This window comes from Callospermophilus lateralis, chromosome 1 (assembly GCF_048772815.1).
Source record: "Callospermophilus lateralis isolate mCalLat2 chromosome 1, mCalLat2.hap1, whole genome shotgun sequence".
In the NCBI taxonomy this organism is placed as follows: Eukaryota; Metazoa; Chordata; class Mammalia; order Rodentia; family Sciuridae; genus Callospermophilus; species Callospermophilus lateralis.
In genome coordinates, this window is record NC_135305.1 from 212346132 (window position 1) to 212362379 (window position 16248).

Consider the following 16248-nt stretch of genomic DNA (forward strand, 5'->3'; position numbering starts at 1 on the left):
AAAAGGGTCTACAAAGAAACTATTAGAACTAATAAATGAATTCAGCAAAGTGGCAGGATATAAAATCAACACACATAAATCAAAGGCATTTCTGTATATCAGCGACAAAACTTCTGAAACAGAAATGAGGAAAAACCCCCCATTCACAATATCCTCAAAAAAAATAAAATACTTGAGAATCAACCTAACAAAAGAGGTGAAAGATTTATACAATTAAAACTACAGAACCCTAAAGAGAGAAATAGAAGAAGATCTTAGAAAATGGAAAAATATTCCCTGTTCATGGATAGGCAGAACTAACATCATCAAAATGATGATATTACCAAAAGTTCTCTATAGGTTTAATGCAATGCCAATCAAAATCCCAAAGGCATTTCTTGTAGAAATAGATAAAGCAGTCATAAAATTCATATGGAAGAATAAAAGACCTAGAATAGCAAAAGCAACTCTAAGCAGGAAGTGTGAATCAGGCGGCATAGCGATACCAGATTTCAAACTATACTACAGAGCAATAGTAACAAAAACAGCATGGTACTGGTACCAAAACAGGCAGGTGGACCAATGGTACAGAATAGAGGACACAGAGACTAATCCACAAAGTTACAACTATCTTATATTTGATAAAGGGCTAAAAGCATGCAATGGAGGAAGGATAGCATCTTTAACAAATGGTGCTGGGAAAACTGGAAATCCAAATGCAACAAAATGAAACTGAATCCCTTTCTCTCACCATGCACAAAAGTTAACTCAAAATGGATCAAGGAGCTTGATATCAAATCAGAGACTCTGCGTCTGATAGAAGAAAAAGTTGGCTTTGATCTACATATTGTGGGGTCGGGCTCCAAATTCCTTAATAGGACACCATTAGCACAAGAGTTAATAACAAGAATCAACAAATGGGACTTACTTAAACTAAAAAGTTTTTCTCAGCAAGAGAAACAATAAGAGAGGTAAATAGGGAGCCTACATCATGGGAACAAATTTTTACTCCTCACACTTCAGATAGAGCCCTAATATCCAGAGTATACAAAGAACTCAAAAAAATTAAACAATAAGAAAACAAATAACTCAATCAACAAATGGGCCAAGGACCTGAACAGACACTTCTCAGAGGAGGACATACAATCAATCAACAAGTACATGAAAAAATGCTCACCATCTCTAGCAGTCAGAGAAATGCAAATGAAAACCACCCTAAGATACCATCTCACTCCAGTAAGATTGGCAGCCATTATGAAGTCAAACAACAACAAGTGCTGGTGAGGATGTGGGGAAAAGGGTACACTTGTACATTGCTGGTGGGACTGCAAATTGGTGCGGCCAATTTGGAAAGCAGTATGGAGATTCCTGGGAAAGCTGGGAATGGAACCACCATTTGACCCAACTATTGCCCTTCTCGGACTATTCCCTGAAGACCTTAAAAGAGCATACTACAGGGATACTGCCACATCGATGTTCATAGCAGCACAATTCACAATAGCTAGACTGTGGAACCAACCCAGGTGCCCTTCATTAGATGAATGGATAAAAAATGTGGCATTTATACACGATGGAGTATTACTCTGCACTAAAAAATGACAAAATCATGGAATTTGCAGGGAAATGGATGGCATTAGAGCAGATTATGCTACGTGAAGCTAGCCAATTCCTAAAAAACAAATGCCAAATATCTTCTTTGATATAAAAAGAGCAACTAAGAACAGAGCAAGGAGGAAGAGCAGGAGGAAAAGATTAACATTAAACAGAGACATGAGGTAGGAGGGAAAGGGAGAGAAAAGGGAAATTGCATGGAAATGGAAGGAGACCCTCATTGTTACACAAAATTACATTTAAGAGGTTGTGAGGGGAATGGGGAAAAAAACAAGGGAGAGAAATGAATTACAGTAGACGGGGTAGAGAGAGAAGATGGGTGGGGAGGGGAGGGGGGATAGTAGAGGATAGGAAAGGTAGCAAAATACAATAGTTACTAATATGGCATTATGTAAAAATGTGGATGTGTAACCGATGTGATTCTGCAATCTGTATTTGGGGTAAAAATGGGAGTTCATAACCCACTTGAATCTAATGTATGAAATATGATATGTCAAGAGCTTTGTAATGTTTTGAACAACCAATAAAAAAGGGGAAAAAAGACACATATATGTATGTAATCTTTTGTAACCTCAGATTTCATATATATGTGTATATATCTATATATATTGTGTATACATGAGTGCATACACACATGTATATGAAATCTGAAGTTATGAAGAATTGTAACTGTAGGAGCAATTTTGCACCAACAAATTAGAAAACTTAGATGAAATTCTTAGGGACACAGAAACTACTAAAACTGACTCAAGAAGAAGTAGAAAATCTAAAGAGATCTATCATGGGCAAAGGAATTGAAGCAAATATGAAAAACCTCCTAAATGAACATCTGAGATCAGATGGTCTTGATTGTGAAATTCACCAACCATATAGGGAAGAATGAACATGAATTATTTTTAAACTCTTTCAAATAACAGAAGAGGGACACCACCTGGTAATTCCTGAAGGCCAATATTACTCCTATGCCCAAACCAGATAAAGACATCACAAGAAGAGACTTTATTGCTTATGAACACAGATACAACAATCTGTAACCAAATATTAGGAATCAATTTAACTAAGAAACTCAGGATTTATACATAGAGAACTATTGAAGGTTTTGAAAGTAGACCCTAAATGAAGGGAAAGATACCTCATGTTCATGGATTGGGAAACATTATATTGGTAAGATGGAAACACTCTCCAAAGAAATCTACAGGGTCAATGTCATCCTATCAATGTCCCAACAGCCCATTAACATTTTAATTTGCTTAAATGGAAAACTCACCTTAAAACTAACATAGCATTGCAAGGGATACAAGTAGTTAAAGCATGGCTGAAAAGATCAACAAAGGTGGAGGACTCACACTTCCTGATTTCAGAACAGACGGCAATTGAGCATGGAGCAAAGACACAGTGTGGTTGCTCAGCTCTAGTGGGATCAGAAGAGGATGAGGCAAGGAACAGGGGCTGGCGCTGACCCAGGAACTTACGTGTGCCTGCAGAATAACTGAAGGTTGCTGTCCCCTCAGGCAGACCCCTGCTCAGGTTTCTCAGGGCACTCTCCAGACCTGTCAGCAGGTGAGTGGCCACGCAATGCTTCTGTGAGGGAGGCAGGGTCTCCAGGTCCCCAGGGGTCTCCAACAGCTCATCCACCTCCTGCATGATCCCCTGGAGGGACGGGGGCACAGAGCAGGTGGATTTTGGCCAGAAGGACCACACAAAGAGCTTGACCACTCAGCCCCACAGAACAGACCTAGACACTGTCCAGTTGGGGATAGAGAGAGCATGGTTTGGGACATCCTGGGTGGCCCTTGCTCCTCAGAGGTTAGCCCTGGTTTGTGACTGCCAAGGATGACAAAGACCAGGATCAGAGCAAGAGGGAGACAGTGCACGTGGGTGTCCAACAGTGTGTGTGGCTCCCAGTGTCCTCTTCCACCTGCCCTGGGAGAGTGGCCAGCTCAGAGCAGGACCACACTGTGCTTGGGCCTGTCTCCTCCCCCCAGACCACAGCTGCCCTCTTCCCTATGTGGGAGGTCTCCCCTGCTTCCCCTGGATCCTGCCCTTACCTGGATGGTGTCCTTGGCCATGGCTGACTTTAAATCCCTGTGCAGATTGTTGACTTTTTCAAAGAAATGGGAAAGACTCTGGGGAGGTGAGATGGGGGGTCACAGGTGGATGGGAAACTCAGGGCCAAGGGGCGGACAGGGTGCTGCCCCAGGGATTCCCACCTCCCTGTCCTGGCTGGGGTGGCTCACCTGGCTGTGGTCTCCAGGGGGCAGAGGCCAGGTGAAGAAGGGCATAACTGTGGGGACAGGACAGTGGTTCATTAGGAGGCGTGCAGGTGTGCGTGTATGGGTATGTATGAGCATGTGCATGTGGGTGTGCATGTGTGTGTGGGGTGGGGGAGGTTCTGGGGTCAGGGGTGGCCGGGTACCTTTGCAGATATCTTTGTAGAAGCCATTGTGTCTCCCAGGAATTGGCAACCAGCCTGGGTGGCATTGGCACGAGTAACTCCCCCCGGTGTTGGTGCAGGTGGTGGAGCGGTGGCACTTATGCTGCCTGGAGCTGCACTCGTCCACATCTGGGGACATAGACAGAGGAGTTGGTTCCCACTGAAGCCAGGACCAGTGCTCTCCACCATCTGATCTCCACTCCCTTCCCTCCCATTAGTGCCCTGCCTGGGCTGTGGTGTTGCCACCCAGTGACCCACACTCTTGTGTGTGTTTCGAGGAGTGTGCAAGCCCTGGTGTGCCCCAGGCCTTCCCTGTACTGATGCAGGTTGTGAGGCTGCAGTAATATGTCCTCCCAGTTATTTTTTTGCTGCTGCTCAGGTCCCTCAGGAGCCTCCCGTCAGAACCCCTGTTCCTTTCCCAGGATCCTGGTCTTTCCACACAGCCCCCTGGATCCTCTGGCCAAGGCATGTACACATGGCACAATGTGCACCCATAGGGACCTTGTGTCCTCAGAGTCCCCTTGATCCCCAGTTTAGCCCTGTGTACCTCCTACATTCATGCACCTTCCCTTTTCCCTCTGTGTCCTTGGCACTAACATCTTCTCCGTGGATGGGTCCTGGCTCCTGCCCACCCATTGCTGGATTCCGCCTGGCCCCATGGATGCTGGAAGCAGATTTCTTTGCCTAACCACCTTGCCCTGGAAGGAGGCAAATCCTGATTCTCCTGGGAATCACGTTGTCAGCCCAGACCATGGCAAGGACCAGAGCAAGCTCAGTGTTACCCTCCAAGACCTAAGGGCAGGCTGAGACCAACTCCTGAGGCCCAGGTCCTCTCTGTGCAATTCCCTGGTCTCTCTGCCATCTTACTATTTTCTTTCTCTTTTCTGTCTTTGATGATGGCCTTGAGGTCAAAGGCTCAGCCCTTGACCATTACCCATGACCCCCACTGACACTGGGAAATGACACTTTGGATCTCATTTCCCTCCTTATGACTCTCCCCCCTCCCCCTTTCTTCCCCTGGAGCTGGGGGCTGACCCAGGTACTCGCACCTGTTAGACAAGTGCTCTACCACTGAGATATGGCCCAGACCCAGGACTCCCCTTCTGCAGATGGACACACTGAAGCACAGAGAGGTGAAGTGACTTGTCTGAAGTCACACAGTGAACCAAGAGCAAAGCTACCTCTGGTTTTGGTTTTGACTTTCCTGCTCATGCCATAAAGGGCTCTGCCTGTAGCTTCATCCCAGCCTCTACCTTTGTTTGTAGCTTTAGGAGATAGGGGCTCCTTCCTGTGTTTTTCTTTTTCTTTTTTCTTTCTCCCTACGTTCCCCGCTAGGGATAGGGTCTCTCTGTTTCCCAGGATGGGTTGGACTCCTGGGCTCAGTGATCCTCCTGCCTCAGCCTCCCAACTAACTGAGACCACAGGCACAGGCCATTGGGGCCTGGCTTTTTTTTTTTTAACAGAAAACAACAATGATGTTGTCACATCTCACATGTCCACAGGGTTTCCTGATAAGTACCCTGGTCATTGTCATGGGAAGAGCTGTCAGGATGGGGCCAAGCAGCTGGTCCCAGAGTGCCCTGACCCTCTCCGCGTCTTGTGCTGGTGACAGGTACACACACAGCTGCCCCATCTCACAGTCCAGGTGCTGAGGCTATAACTGGGCGCTGTCCCCAGATCAGCTCTGGTGCCCTGAACTGCATGTGGTGGGGGAAGGTGAGGGGTGGGCCTTACCTTGACATGTGTTCTCACTCACATTAGTGAATATTTTTGCCCCAGAACGGAGCTCAAATCCTGGGAAGCACGTGCAGTAGTAGCTCCCCTGCACATTGTGGCAGTCAGCAAAATATCCACAGGACAATTTCCGGGGCAACAAACATTCGTTGATGTCTGCAACACAATAGGACCAAGGGTCACCTCCCAAACGTGTGTGGTCTCTTAGAGAACAGACTCCTGTCCCCTACCTGACCCCCCAGCTTGGGGTCTGATATTGAGTTACTATCTTTTGCACAGAATCCTGGTATGCCCTGCTGAAGCTATGCTGGGGCAAGCCATTCCTGAAGTCCACACAGTCTGATCTGCTCAACAGAATCCTCTGACTAACTCCACCAGGGGACAATTGGACAACTGGACATTGTCCCCAGGGGACAATGCCAAGGTAGTGTGTGGGCTACAAGCTCAGTGTCACCCTCCCAGACATAAGGGTAGGCTGAGACCAACTTCTGAGGCCCAGGTTTTCTCTGTGTAATTCCCTGGTCTCTGTGCCATCTTACTCTTTCCTTTCTCTTTTCTGTCTTTGATGATGGCCTTGAGGTCAAAGGCTCAGCCCTTGACCCTACCCATGACACCCACTGACACTGGGAAATGACACTTTGGATCTCATTTCCCACCTTATGACTCTCCCCCTCTCCTCCTTTCTTCCCCTGGAGCTGGAAACTAACCCAGGGACTCACATCTGCCAGACAATCTCTGATGTGCCTCTGCCCCTCCCACAAGCCTCTTTACCATGACAGGTGACCAGGGGGTTGGTGAAGACCTCTACAGATGAAGAGGCAAACCCCGGCTTGCAGCGACAGGCGGTGGCGTTGACACATTCCGAGTTAGGAGGGCACCAGGGGTTACAGGCTGTGGGGGCACAGACTGGTAAGAGGCTGGGAGGGGGCAATGTGGTCCCCAGAGGAGGGTCCTGGGAGGTGGGGAGATGCCCTGAGCCTCCCTGCCCAGGCCTCTCCTCCCTGGGCTGGGGTGCAGGGCCCCTCTCAGGCTCTGGCTGTGGACAGGCTGCTCCCCACACACTCACGCTGAAAGTCCCAGGCTCCGGCTCTGGAGAGACTCAGCAGGACACACAGCAGCCCTGAGACACAGAGAAGGCAGGTCAGTGGGCCCAGCAGGCAGAGGAGGCCGGAGGTGATGCACTGGAGGGCAGGGGCTGAGGACCCTCCTGGGCTTGGACCTGGTCCACTCCTCAGAGGGAGCCCAGGTGGCGCCTCCCAGAGGGTCTGGGGGATGGGAAGGGGGCTGAGCCTGGCAAGCTCTGGGCTCCAGCCGTGCCTCTCCTGGCCTGTGGGTGGAGGACTGGAGCCTGGTGGCCCTGGTTCAGACCCTGGAGCACAGGCAGGCTGCCTCACTGCCTGCCTCAGTTTCCCTTTCTGTGGAGTGGGGTCAAGATGACACCCAGGTCCTAGGGTCACATGGGAACAAACCCCAGTGTGTCAGGGTGTTTACCACCATTCCTGGCCTTTAGGTAGGAAGGGAGGGTCAGGGCCAGCTGTTCTCTCATGTCCCCTGCCTGGTCTCTCAGATGCTCTGGCCCTGTCCCCTTCCTCGGGGACACACACCACACTGCAGCTGTGGCTGGAGCACCTGAGAGCCACATCTGCCACCACCACTGTCAGCCCCACGGCCTGTCCTGGGACCCCATGGTGCCCTATTACCCCCCAACAGGAAGGTGCTGTGGGCAGGTGCTGGGCTCAGGCTGGGGGCCTCCTCCTGCTGTTCCTGACACTCAGTAGCTGCCCCCTCCCAGGGCACATCCTGGGGACCCTCCTCAAGTCAATGGGGCCTTAGGTACATGAGCATCTTGCTGTTCAACAGAGAGACAGGCGAAGAGTCAAAGAGAGTCTGGTTCTCAATCCCTAAAATAAAGTCTAGGGGTATTTGTGGTTCCTTCTTGGTCAATTTATCTAATGCGCTGCCCGGACAGCTGGTCAGGCTCTAAACATTGCAGTGAGGCCTTCATCAGAGGAGACCCCACTGAATGTGAAGATGCAAGGAAAGCAGGATCCCCTCTCCTGTGTGGGCTCATCTAACCCACGGAGGCCCAAAGTGACCAAGACCGGCCCCCTGAGGAGGACGGAGTTCTGGCCCAGACTGCTTCTGGACCTGAGATGGAACATCAGCTCCTCCCTGGTCTCCATCCTGCCACCTTCTCCCTGGTCTCCATCCTGTCCCCTCCTCACTGGTCTCCATCCTGCCACCTTCTCCCTGGTCTCCATCCTGTCCCCTCCTCACTGGTCTCCATCCTGCCACCTCCTCCCTGGTCTCCATCCTGCCACCTCTTCTCTGAGTCTCCAATTTGCCACCTCTTCCTTGGTCTCCATCCTGCTACCACTTCCCCGTGTCTCCATCCTGACTCCTATTCCCTAGATCTTCATCCTGTCATCTCTTTCCTTGTCTCCATTCTGCCACTTCTTTCCTGGGTCTCCATCCTGTCACCTCTTCCCTGGGCCTCCATCCTGCCACCTCTTTCCTGGTCCATCCTGTCATCTTATTTTGGGTCTCTATCCTTCCACCTCTTTTCTGGGTCTCCATCATTCGATCCCTGTTCTTGGTCTCCATTTTTCCAACTCTTCCTAGTCTGGATTCTGTACCTCTTTCCTAGTCTCCATTCTTCAGCCTCTTCCCTGGTCTCCCTCCTGCCACATACCCAGTATAGTCTGGGCTTCTCAGTCTGTACAACTGCATGAGCATATCCTTAAAACAATCATCCTTTTCTCTTTCTGTATAGTGCCCTATTGGTTTATTTATCTGGAGAACCCTGCTGCATGTGGGGAATATAATGAAAAATCTCTGCTAAGTCCAAACAGTTTTCACTAAGAGTAACTTTCTAGGAATAAATTTCTCCTTTGAGAATTTAATTTTTTTAAAAAGAGCTGATATCTTTTAAAAATATCCTCCCTGCTCTCCTTTACAGGGACAGTGAGAAAACCAGTCAAAAATGAAGCAAAGGACTTGCTGTGGCTCCTAGCTCCCTTTCGTGCCTGTCACATGGTCACAATTCCACTTACCATGGACCAGCCTTAGACATCTGCTCCTCATGGTGCCGAGACCAGCCAGCCCAGTGACGGAGGACTTTTGGTTCTGGTTGGAGTTCAGAATGCTTCCTGTTTAAATATGACTCGTGACAAAGTGGATCACAGGGAGGAAATCACAGTCTGGATGCTTTCTTCCTCTGATCAGTTCCCTGGTGAATTTCTCAGAACTCAGAGTTTTGTTTCCAAAGATTTGCTTAGTTTGGGTAATAATCGTGCTGAAGATCTCCTTGGGGGTGACTCACATCTTCTGAGACAGGAAGGTAGGACACTGTATATTAGATGCCTCAAGCAGGAAGGATCATTCTCCTGGTCTTCTTGCCCCATAAGGACCTTGGTTCAGAATGAATAGACTTATCTATTTATTACCTGTCCCTAGATTTACTTGTGTAACTTACATGAAAACAAGCTCATGATTAAATATAGAACTCAGGGCTTCAGTAGATGGGGACAGGAGAAGTCAAACAGCCCAACCCATGACTCTCCTCCAGGGCAGGGAGAGAGAGAGTCTATGTAAGCTCATGTCTTACCATTTCCCGTCCACCAAAGCACCGTTCCCTAATCTGAGACAAGACTTGGCATTCCCAACACTCACACTTAGAAAGTCTGAGAAGGTAGTTCCCGCAGAGCCACCTGGTCCCCACACTACTATTGTTCCTTATAAATTTTAGCAGTATTCTTCTCTATTTATCTTTCATAATCACACTGAAAGAAAAATGGGTAATTGCTATGAAAAATTAAACTATTCTTTCAAATACCTGGTAGACATCTTATTCTTTGCAGTCTTTATTGTTAAGTTACTAGTGTGCCGTGGGGAATATAATGACTAATCCCTACACTGTAAGTTTGAATGTCCCCATCCCCAGGTTACACCAAATTCTGTATTGCTTCCTGACCCAATTTGAATTTGCTAGGCAGAAGTCTCATCTTTTATGAATATGATGTGTGCTTCCCCTTATAAGCCCTAAGCCAACTCTTGTAACAATGAAATAATGTTAATAATTATATGTACTATTGAAAAAAAATCTCATGTTACCAATGGGGGCTGTTATGTTTTAAAATCATTGCTCCTAAACTCAGGCTCTTCACCTTGCACTTTTAGAAAGATACAATATTATACTGTAAGTATAAACTTGATAATATCATATGGATTATATTTTAACTTGCCTTTCCCATTCAACTTCGTGTATTGAAAGTTTTTTTAAATTAATTTTTTATTTGTTTTAATTAGTTATACATGACAGTAGAATGCATTTATGCCCTATAGCAGCGGGGGGCAATAGTGGATATCTTTTCAATATCTGTATAAGAGCTATATTATGCACAGGTGTATCCTGTTTAAAATTTATAGCGATATACCCTATTCATTTTGCTATTCTTTATTGATGGTTGTTTATATGTAGTGAAATTTTTCACTCTTGCAAATATACTGCAGTAAACCTTATAAATAGCTTTCTGTGAACATGGGATTGTTTAATGTGACATAGATTAAAAGAGGTGTGACTGCTGGGCCTTAGGTACATCCAGATTAAATTTTCATAACTGATACCAAACTGCTGAATAAAATGTCTATGTAAGTTTACTCTAGTACCTACCATATAGGAATATCCATTTCACCCCTGGTCTAACAACTTTTGAATATAATAATCAATTTGGTAGATTTTTCCTAAACTAATGCTTGAAATTTTAGCTCCTTTTTAAAAAATTAGTTTCAGTTTCCTTGATTGCTGTGTATTTATTTGCCATTCATTTTTCTTTTTCAGTTAAGAACATATAAATTTCAATTTGCCCCAGTGGCTCAGGAGTCTGAGGCAGGAGGATTGCAAATATAAAGCCAGGCTCAGCAACTCAGCACTAAATATGTGCTATGAACATCGGTGTACAAGCATTTATTTGAGACCCAGTTTTCAGTTCTTTGGGGTGCACACAGATACGGTGGAGTTGCTGTGTGATGTGATAATTCTATGTTTAACCTTATGAGCAACTGCCAAACTGTTTTCCTCACTGGCTAGACCATTTTCCATTCCTAGCAGTAATGTATGAAGATTCAAAATTCTCCCCATCCTCACCAATATTTTTATTTTCTTTTTTAAAAATGTTACTTTTAATATTACTTATTGACACCTATTGTCAATAATGTGTAATGATCGGGCTGGGGATGTGGCTCAAGCGGTAGCGCGCTCACCTGGCATGTGTGCCACCCGTGTTTGATCCTCAGCACCATATACAAACATGTTGTGTCTGCCAAAAACTAAAAAATAAATATAAAAAAATAATGTGTAATGATCATTTTAGGGTAATTGACACATGCATCACCTTAAACATATATCACTTGTTTGTGCTGAGATTATCCAAAATATTCTAGACTTAAAAAAATTACTTTCTGATTAGCCTTAGTCACTCTAGAATGCAACAGAACACCAGAACACATTCCTCCTAACTGTGACTTTGTACCTGTTGACGATCTTCACTACCCTTCCTCTTTCCTGTCCAGCCCTGGTAACCATTAGTCTCCTCTCTCTCCCCAGCACCAGCAGTTCTGGGTTCCACCTCCAAGGGGGATTCTGCAGTCTTTGCCTCTCTATGTTCATTCTGGGTTGCGAAGTGCATCTTACTGTGGTGTTGCATCAAGCTCAAATTTTGGTCTCCATAAGTAAAGTTTTGTTGGGAGACAACCACACCTGCTCCTTTGGTATCTTTGATGGCTGAAACCCTCATGGCAGAGCTGAGTCACTATAAGAGACCATGTGGCCTGTGAAGCCCAAGACATTGACTATCTGCCTCTTCACAGAAGTTTGCTGGGTTCCCCATTCAAGCAAGTAGGCAAGGTGAGAAGCACATTAGTGAGAGTGTGTGTGTGTGTGTGTGTGTGTGTGTGTGTGTGTGTTTGCATGAGCTTCTCTAGGTCAGAGCTGCTGGGTAAGTGGGGGATGTGATGGACAGAAGGACAGTCCCCCACAGTTGTCCAAGCTCTCATCTTTGCAACCTGTGACTACTTTACCCAACTTTTTATATCTAACTGTGAATATTGTCTTTAAAATCAGAACAAATACCAATGAAACAAACTGGCAGTTTATTACAATTACCCTTAACTCTGTTCTCTTTAGTTATTGCAAGAGCTAGCTATTGGTGTAGAACAAGCAGTCCTCAATGCAAATGGTGTAATAAGGTTTTCTGTTACCCAATGGGACTACCTGTTGGGGTTTTCTGAGTCCGACTCAGGAAAAGAACAGTCATGTTCCTAGGAGAGCCTGTGGCCAGAAATCACATGAAGGGCAGGAATCAAGCTCCCTTGTGAGCCATCCTTTGATCTTGAGGACTGAAGTCATTCTGAGCCTGAAGGACACACATAATGGAGCATACGGGTATTGCACTTCTATTGCTGTGGCAAAATTCAGAAAGGGGAGAATATTTCACTTAGAACAATGGAAGGATTAATATTTCTAGGCAGTATGGACATTTTGAAGCAGAAACACATCAATGACTCAATAGGGCAACCTAGAAAACACCGACTAACCTCAATGATCAAACCCCTGATACACGAACACCAACCTTCCACACCTCCCTTATTGTAGTTGCCAGATGAAAAGACATATTTTACATAGCAATACAATGTGCAATGTAGAGGTTTGTCTCATCATATTTAATGTCCTGTTTCTGAAGCCAAGGTAACCAAACTTTAAATTTTTCTTTCCATCTAGACGACAAGTGGAGACAAGTATTTTCAAATACATGAAAATAAACTTTGCAGTGATTATGGTACAGGCTGTGGGCACCATGCTGGGCAAGAGAAAAGAATCCCAATGGTGAGAAGAAAAGTCAGTGCTCAGCCCTGAAGCTCACTGGTCTGTTAGAATCTGCCTCATCAGGAAGAGCAGCTGAGATGGGGACATGCGGAGGCATGAGGGACCCACAAGGGCAAAACCATGCTGTGGGATTCCCTTCAGTATAGGATTATTACACAGGCCATCTTAACTGTCAAATGCATTTCCCCCACAGGGGTACCATGCATGACTGTGTGTTTTAGTATCAATTAAAAAAATTATTCCGTATGATCCATCATGGGAAAAGAAATAGTTTTCAGAAATGCATGTCATCCCATGAGATGAAAGTGAATTTCCAATATCTCTATCCAGGATTGAAAATAGTTTGAATAAGTATGCAAGTGGTTAAGAGGAACACTGTTCATATCTCAGAGGGAACAGAAAGCTTATCAGGGTGTGCTTTATAATTTTCATAGGGAAGTTGAAATCAAAGGAAGAGAAACTCCAGAAAATGAACAGAAGGAACAAGTTGTACTTCTAAAATCAGATGAAAATATTGTAATTTTTTGCCCTGAGGCTTTGAGCTCTGTGATCCAAAAAATCTTTCAGACCCAGCAACATGGACCCTTTTATAGTGTTATCTTGAAATTTTTTTCCAGAGCTCTCTTGATGTCTCTATTCCTCAGACTGTAGATGAAGGGGTTCAGCATGGAGGTGAGCACTATGTACATCACTGAGGCTGTGGCAGTAGAGCATGAGTTTTGGGTCACAGCAGAACTAAAGTCCACCCCCAGGAAGGTGCTATAAAATAAGGAACCACAAAGAGGTGAGACACACATGTGGAAAATGCTTTATAATTTGCCTGAGCTGATAAGATTGCACTCATGGAAGACACTATTCTGGAGTAACAGTAATGGATACCCATGAGCTGGCCTCCATCCAATATCAAATGTGCAAAATACATCACTGTGTCATTAAGAAAAGTGTCAGAGCAGGCAAGTAGGACCAGTTGATTCAGTTCACAAAGTGTGGGATTTCCAAGTCTGTGCAGAACGACATCCACAATGCCATTAAAGTTTCTACTAAGGAATTCAGGACATTTGTGACCCAGCATGCCAGCACCAGCATACCTGAGATCCTGTGGTTCACGATGACAATGCAGTGCAGGGGGTGGCAGATGGCCACATAGCCGTCATAGGACATCACACCCAGGAGGAAGTTGTCCAACTCAACAAATAATATAAAAAGGTAAATCTGTATGAGGCAGCCTGCATAGGTAATGGCCTTGGTCTGAGTCTGGATGTTCACCAGCATCTTTGGGATGGTGGTGGAGGTGAAGCAGATGTCCACAAAAGAGAGGTTGGAGAGGAAGAAGTACATTGAAATAAAACAAAACTAAAATAAAACTTCCATCAAAAGAACTAATGTAGACCTCAGCTGTGTATCCATCTGATCCTGGGCTTTTCTTGGTTGGTAGGCTTCCCATGGCATCTTCTAGTTCATTGCTTAAAAGTGATCCGTCTAACTTGTGTATATCATCCTGATTGAGTTTGGGCAAATCCTATGACTCTAGAAATTTGTTGATGCCTTAAATATTTTCTATATTATTGGAATTCAAATTTTCAAAATAATTTCTAATTATCTTCTGTATTTCTGTAGTGTCCATCACGATATTTCCCTTTTCATCACGGATGTTAGTAGTTTGACTTTTCTCTCTCCTTCTCTTTTTTAGCATGATTTATCAATTTTATTTATTTTTTCAAAGAATCACCTTTTTGTTTTGTCAAGTTTTTCAATTGTTTCTTTTGTTTCAATTTCATTGATTTCAGCTCTGATTTTAGTTATTTCCTGTCTTCTACTGCTTTTGGTGTTGATTTGTTCTTTTTCTAGATCTTTGAGATGTAATGTTAGGTCACTTATTTGTTGACATTTTTTCTTTTAAGGAATGAACTCCTTAAAAAAGTAGCAGGAAATAAAATCAACACCCACAAATCAAAGGCATTTCTGTTCATCAGTGACAAATCTTCTGAAAGAGAAATGAGAAAAATCACTCCATTTACAATAGCCTCAAAAAAAATTCTTAGGAATCAACTTAATGAAAGAGGTGAAAGACCTCTACAATGAAAACTACATAATGCTAAGATAGGAATTAAAGAAGACCTTAGAAGATGGAAAGATCTACCAATCTCTTGGTTAGACAGAAATAGTATTGTCAAAATGACCATACTACTAAAAGCCCTATACAGATTTTATGCAATTTCAATCAAAATACCATTGGCATTCCTCATAGAAACAGAAAAAGCAGTCATGAAATTTATTTGGAAAAATAAGAGACCCAGAATAGCTAAAATAAATCTTAGCAGGAAGAGTGAAGCAGGTGGCATCACTATACCAGACTTGCAACATTACTATAGAGCAATAGTAACAAAAATGGTACCAAAATAAAATTGTAGACAATAAACTTGTAGAATTGTACAGAATAGAGGACACAGAGACAACCCCACATAAATACAGCCATCTCATATTAGACAAAGGTGCCAAAACATATGTTGGGGAAAAGAGACCCTCTTCAACAAGTGGTGCTGGGAAAACTGGAAATCAATATGCAGCAAAATGAAATTAAGGCCCTATCTCTCACCATGCACAAAATTCAAAGTGGAGCAAGGACCTAGGGATTAAATCAGAGATGCTGTGCTTAATAGAAGAAAAACTAGGTCCAAATTTTCATGATGTTGGATTAGGGCTAGGGCCTGACTTCCTTAATAAGATTCCGATAGCACAAGAATTAAATTTAAGAATCAATAGGCGGATCCAACATGGCGGCGGCATTATGTAAACATTGTGAATGTGTAACTGATGTGATTCTGCAATTTGTATTTGGGGTAAAAATGGAAGTGCATAACTCACTTGAATCAAATGTATGAAAGATGAAAAAAAAGAATCAAGAAATGGGATTGATTAAAACTAAAAAGCTCTTCTCAGCAAAAGAAACAATAAGGTGGATAGAGAGCCTACAGAATGGAGAAAATTTTTACCACAAACATATCAGATACAGCACTAATCTCTAGGATATATAAAGAAATCAAAAATCTTAACACCAAAAAAAAAAAAACAAAAACAAAAACAAATAACCCAATCAATAAATGGGCCAAGGAACTGAACAGACACTTCTCAGAAGATGATATACAATCAATCAACAAATATATTAAAAATGTTCAACATATTTAGCAATTAGAAAATGCAAATCGAAGCTACTCAAAGATTTCATCTCACTCCAGTCAGAATGGCAGCTATTAAGAATACATACAACAATAAGTGTTGGCGAGGATGTGGGGAAAAAAGCAGACTCATACATTGCTGGTGGGACTGCAAATTTGGGCAGCCAATATGGAAAAGCAGTATGGAGATTCTTTGGGAAACTTGGAATGGAACCACCAGTTGATCCAGCTATCTCACTCCTTGGTCTATATCCAAAGGACTTAAAAACAGCATACTACAGGGACACAACCACATCAATGTTTACAGCAGCACAATTCACAAAGGCTAAACTGTGGATTCAACCTAGATGCCCTTCAGTAGATGAATGAATGAAGAAACTGTGGTATATATACACAATGGAATATTACTATTCATTAAAAGAGAATAAAAT

The 16248-nt window shown here is 44.1% G+C and overlaps 1 protein-coding gene across 1 annotated transcript in view; it reads right to left on the reverse strand.

The window, feature by feature from the left end:
* The window catches only part of LOC143399986 (adhesion G protein-coupled receptor E2-like), a 29428-nt gene extending 15449 nt beyond the window's left edge, over nt 1-13979 (reverse strand). Inside the window, exons 1-8 of the mRNA XM_077110235.1 lie at nt 13730-13979; nt 6825-6878; nt 6530-6649; nt 5759-5914; nt 4007-4153; nt 3828-3874; nt 3639-3716; nt 3063-3240 (exon numbers count right to left, since the gene is read on the reverse strand). Coding sequence (XP_076966350.1) covers nt 3063-3240; nt 3639-3716; nt 3828-3874; nt 4007-4153; nt 5759-5914; nt 6530-6649; nt 6825-6878; nt 13730-13979 — 1030 coding nt within the window. The remainder of the gene's footprint in view (nt 1-3062; nt 3241-3638; nt 3717-3827; nt 3875-4006; nt 4154-5758; nt 5915-6529; nt 6650-6824; nt 6879-13729) is intronic.
* Between the last annotated feature and the right edge of the window lie 2269 nt (nt 13980-16248).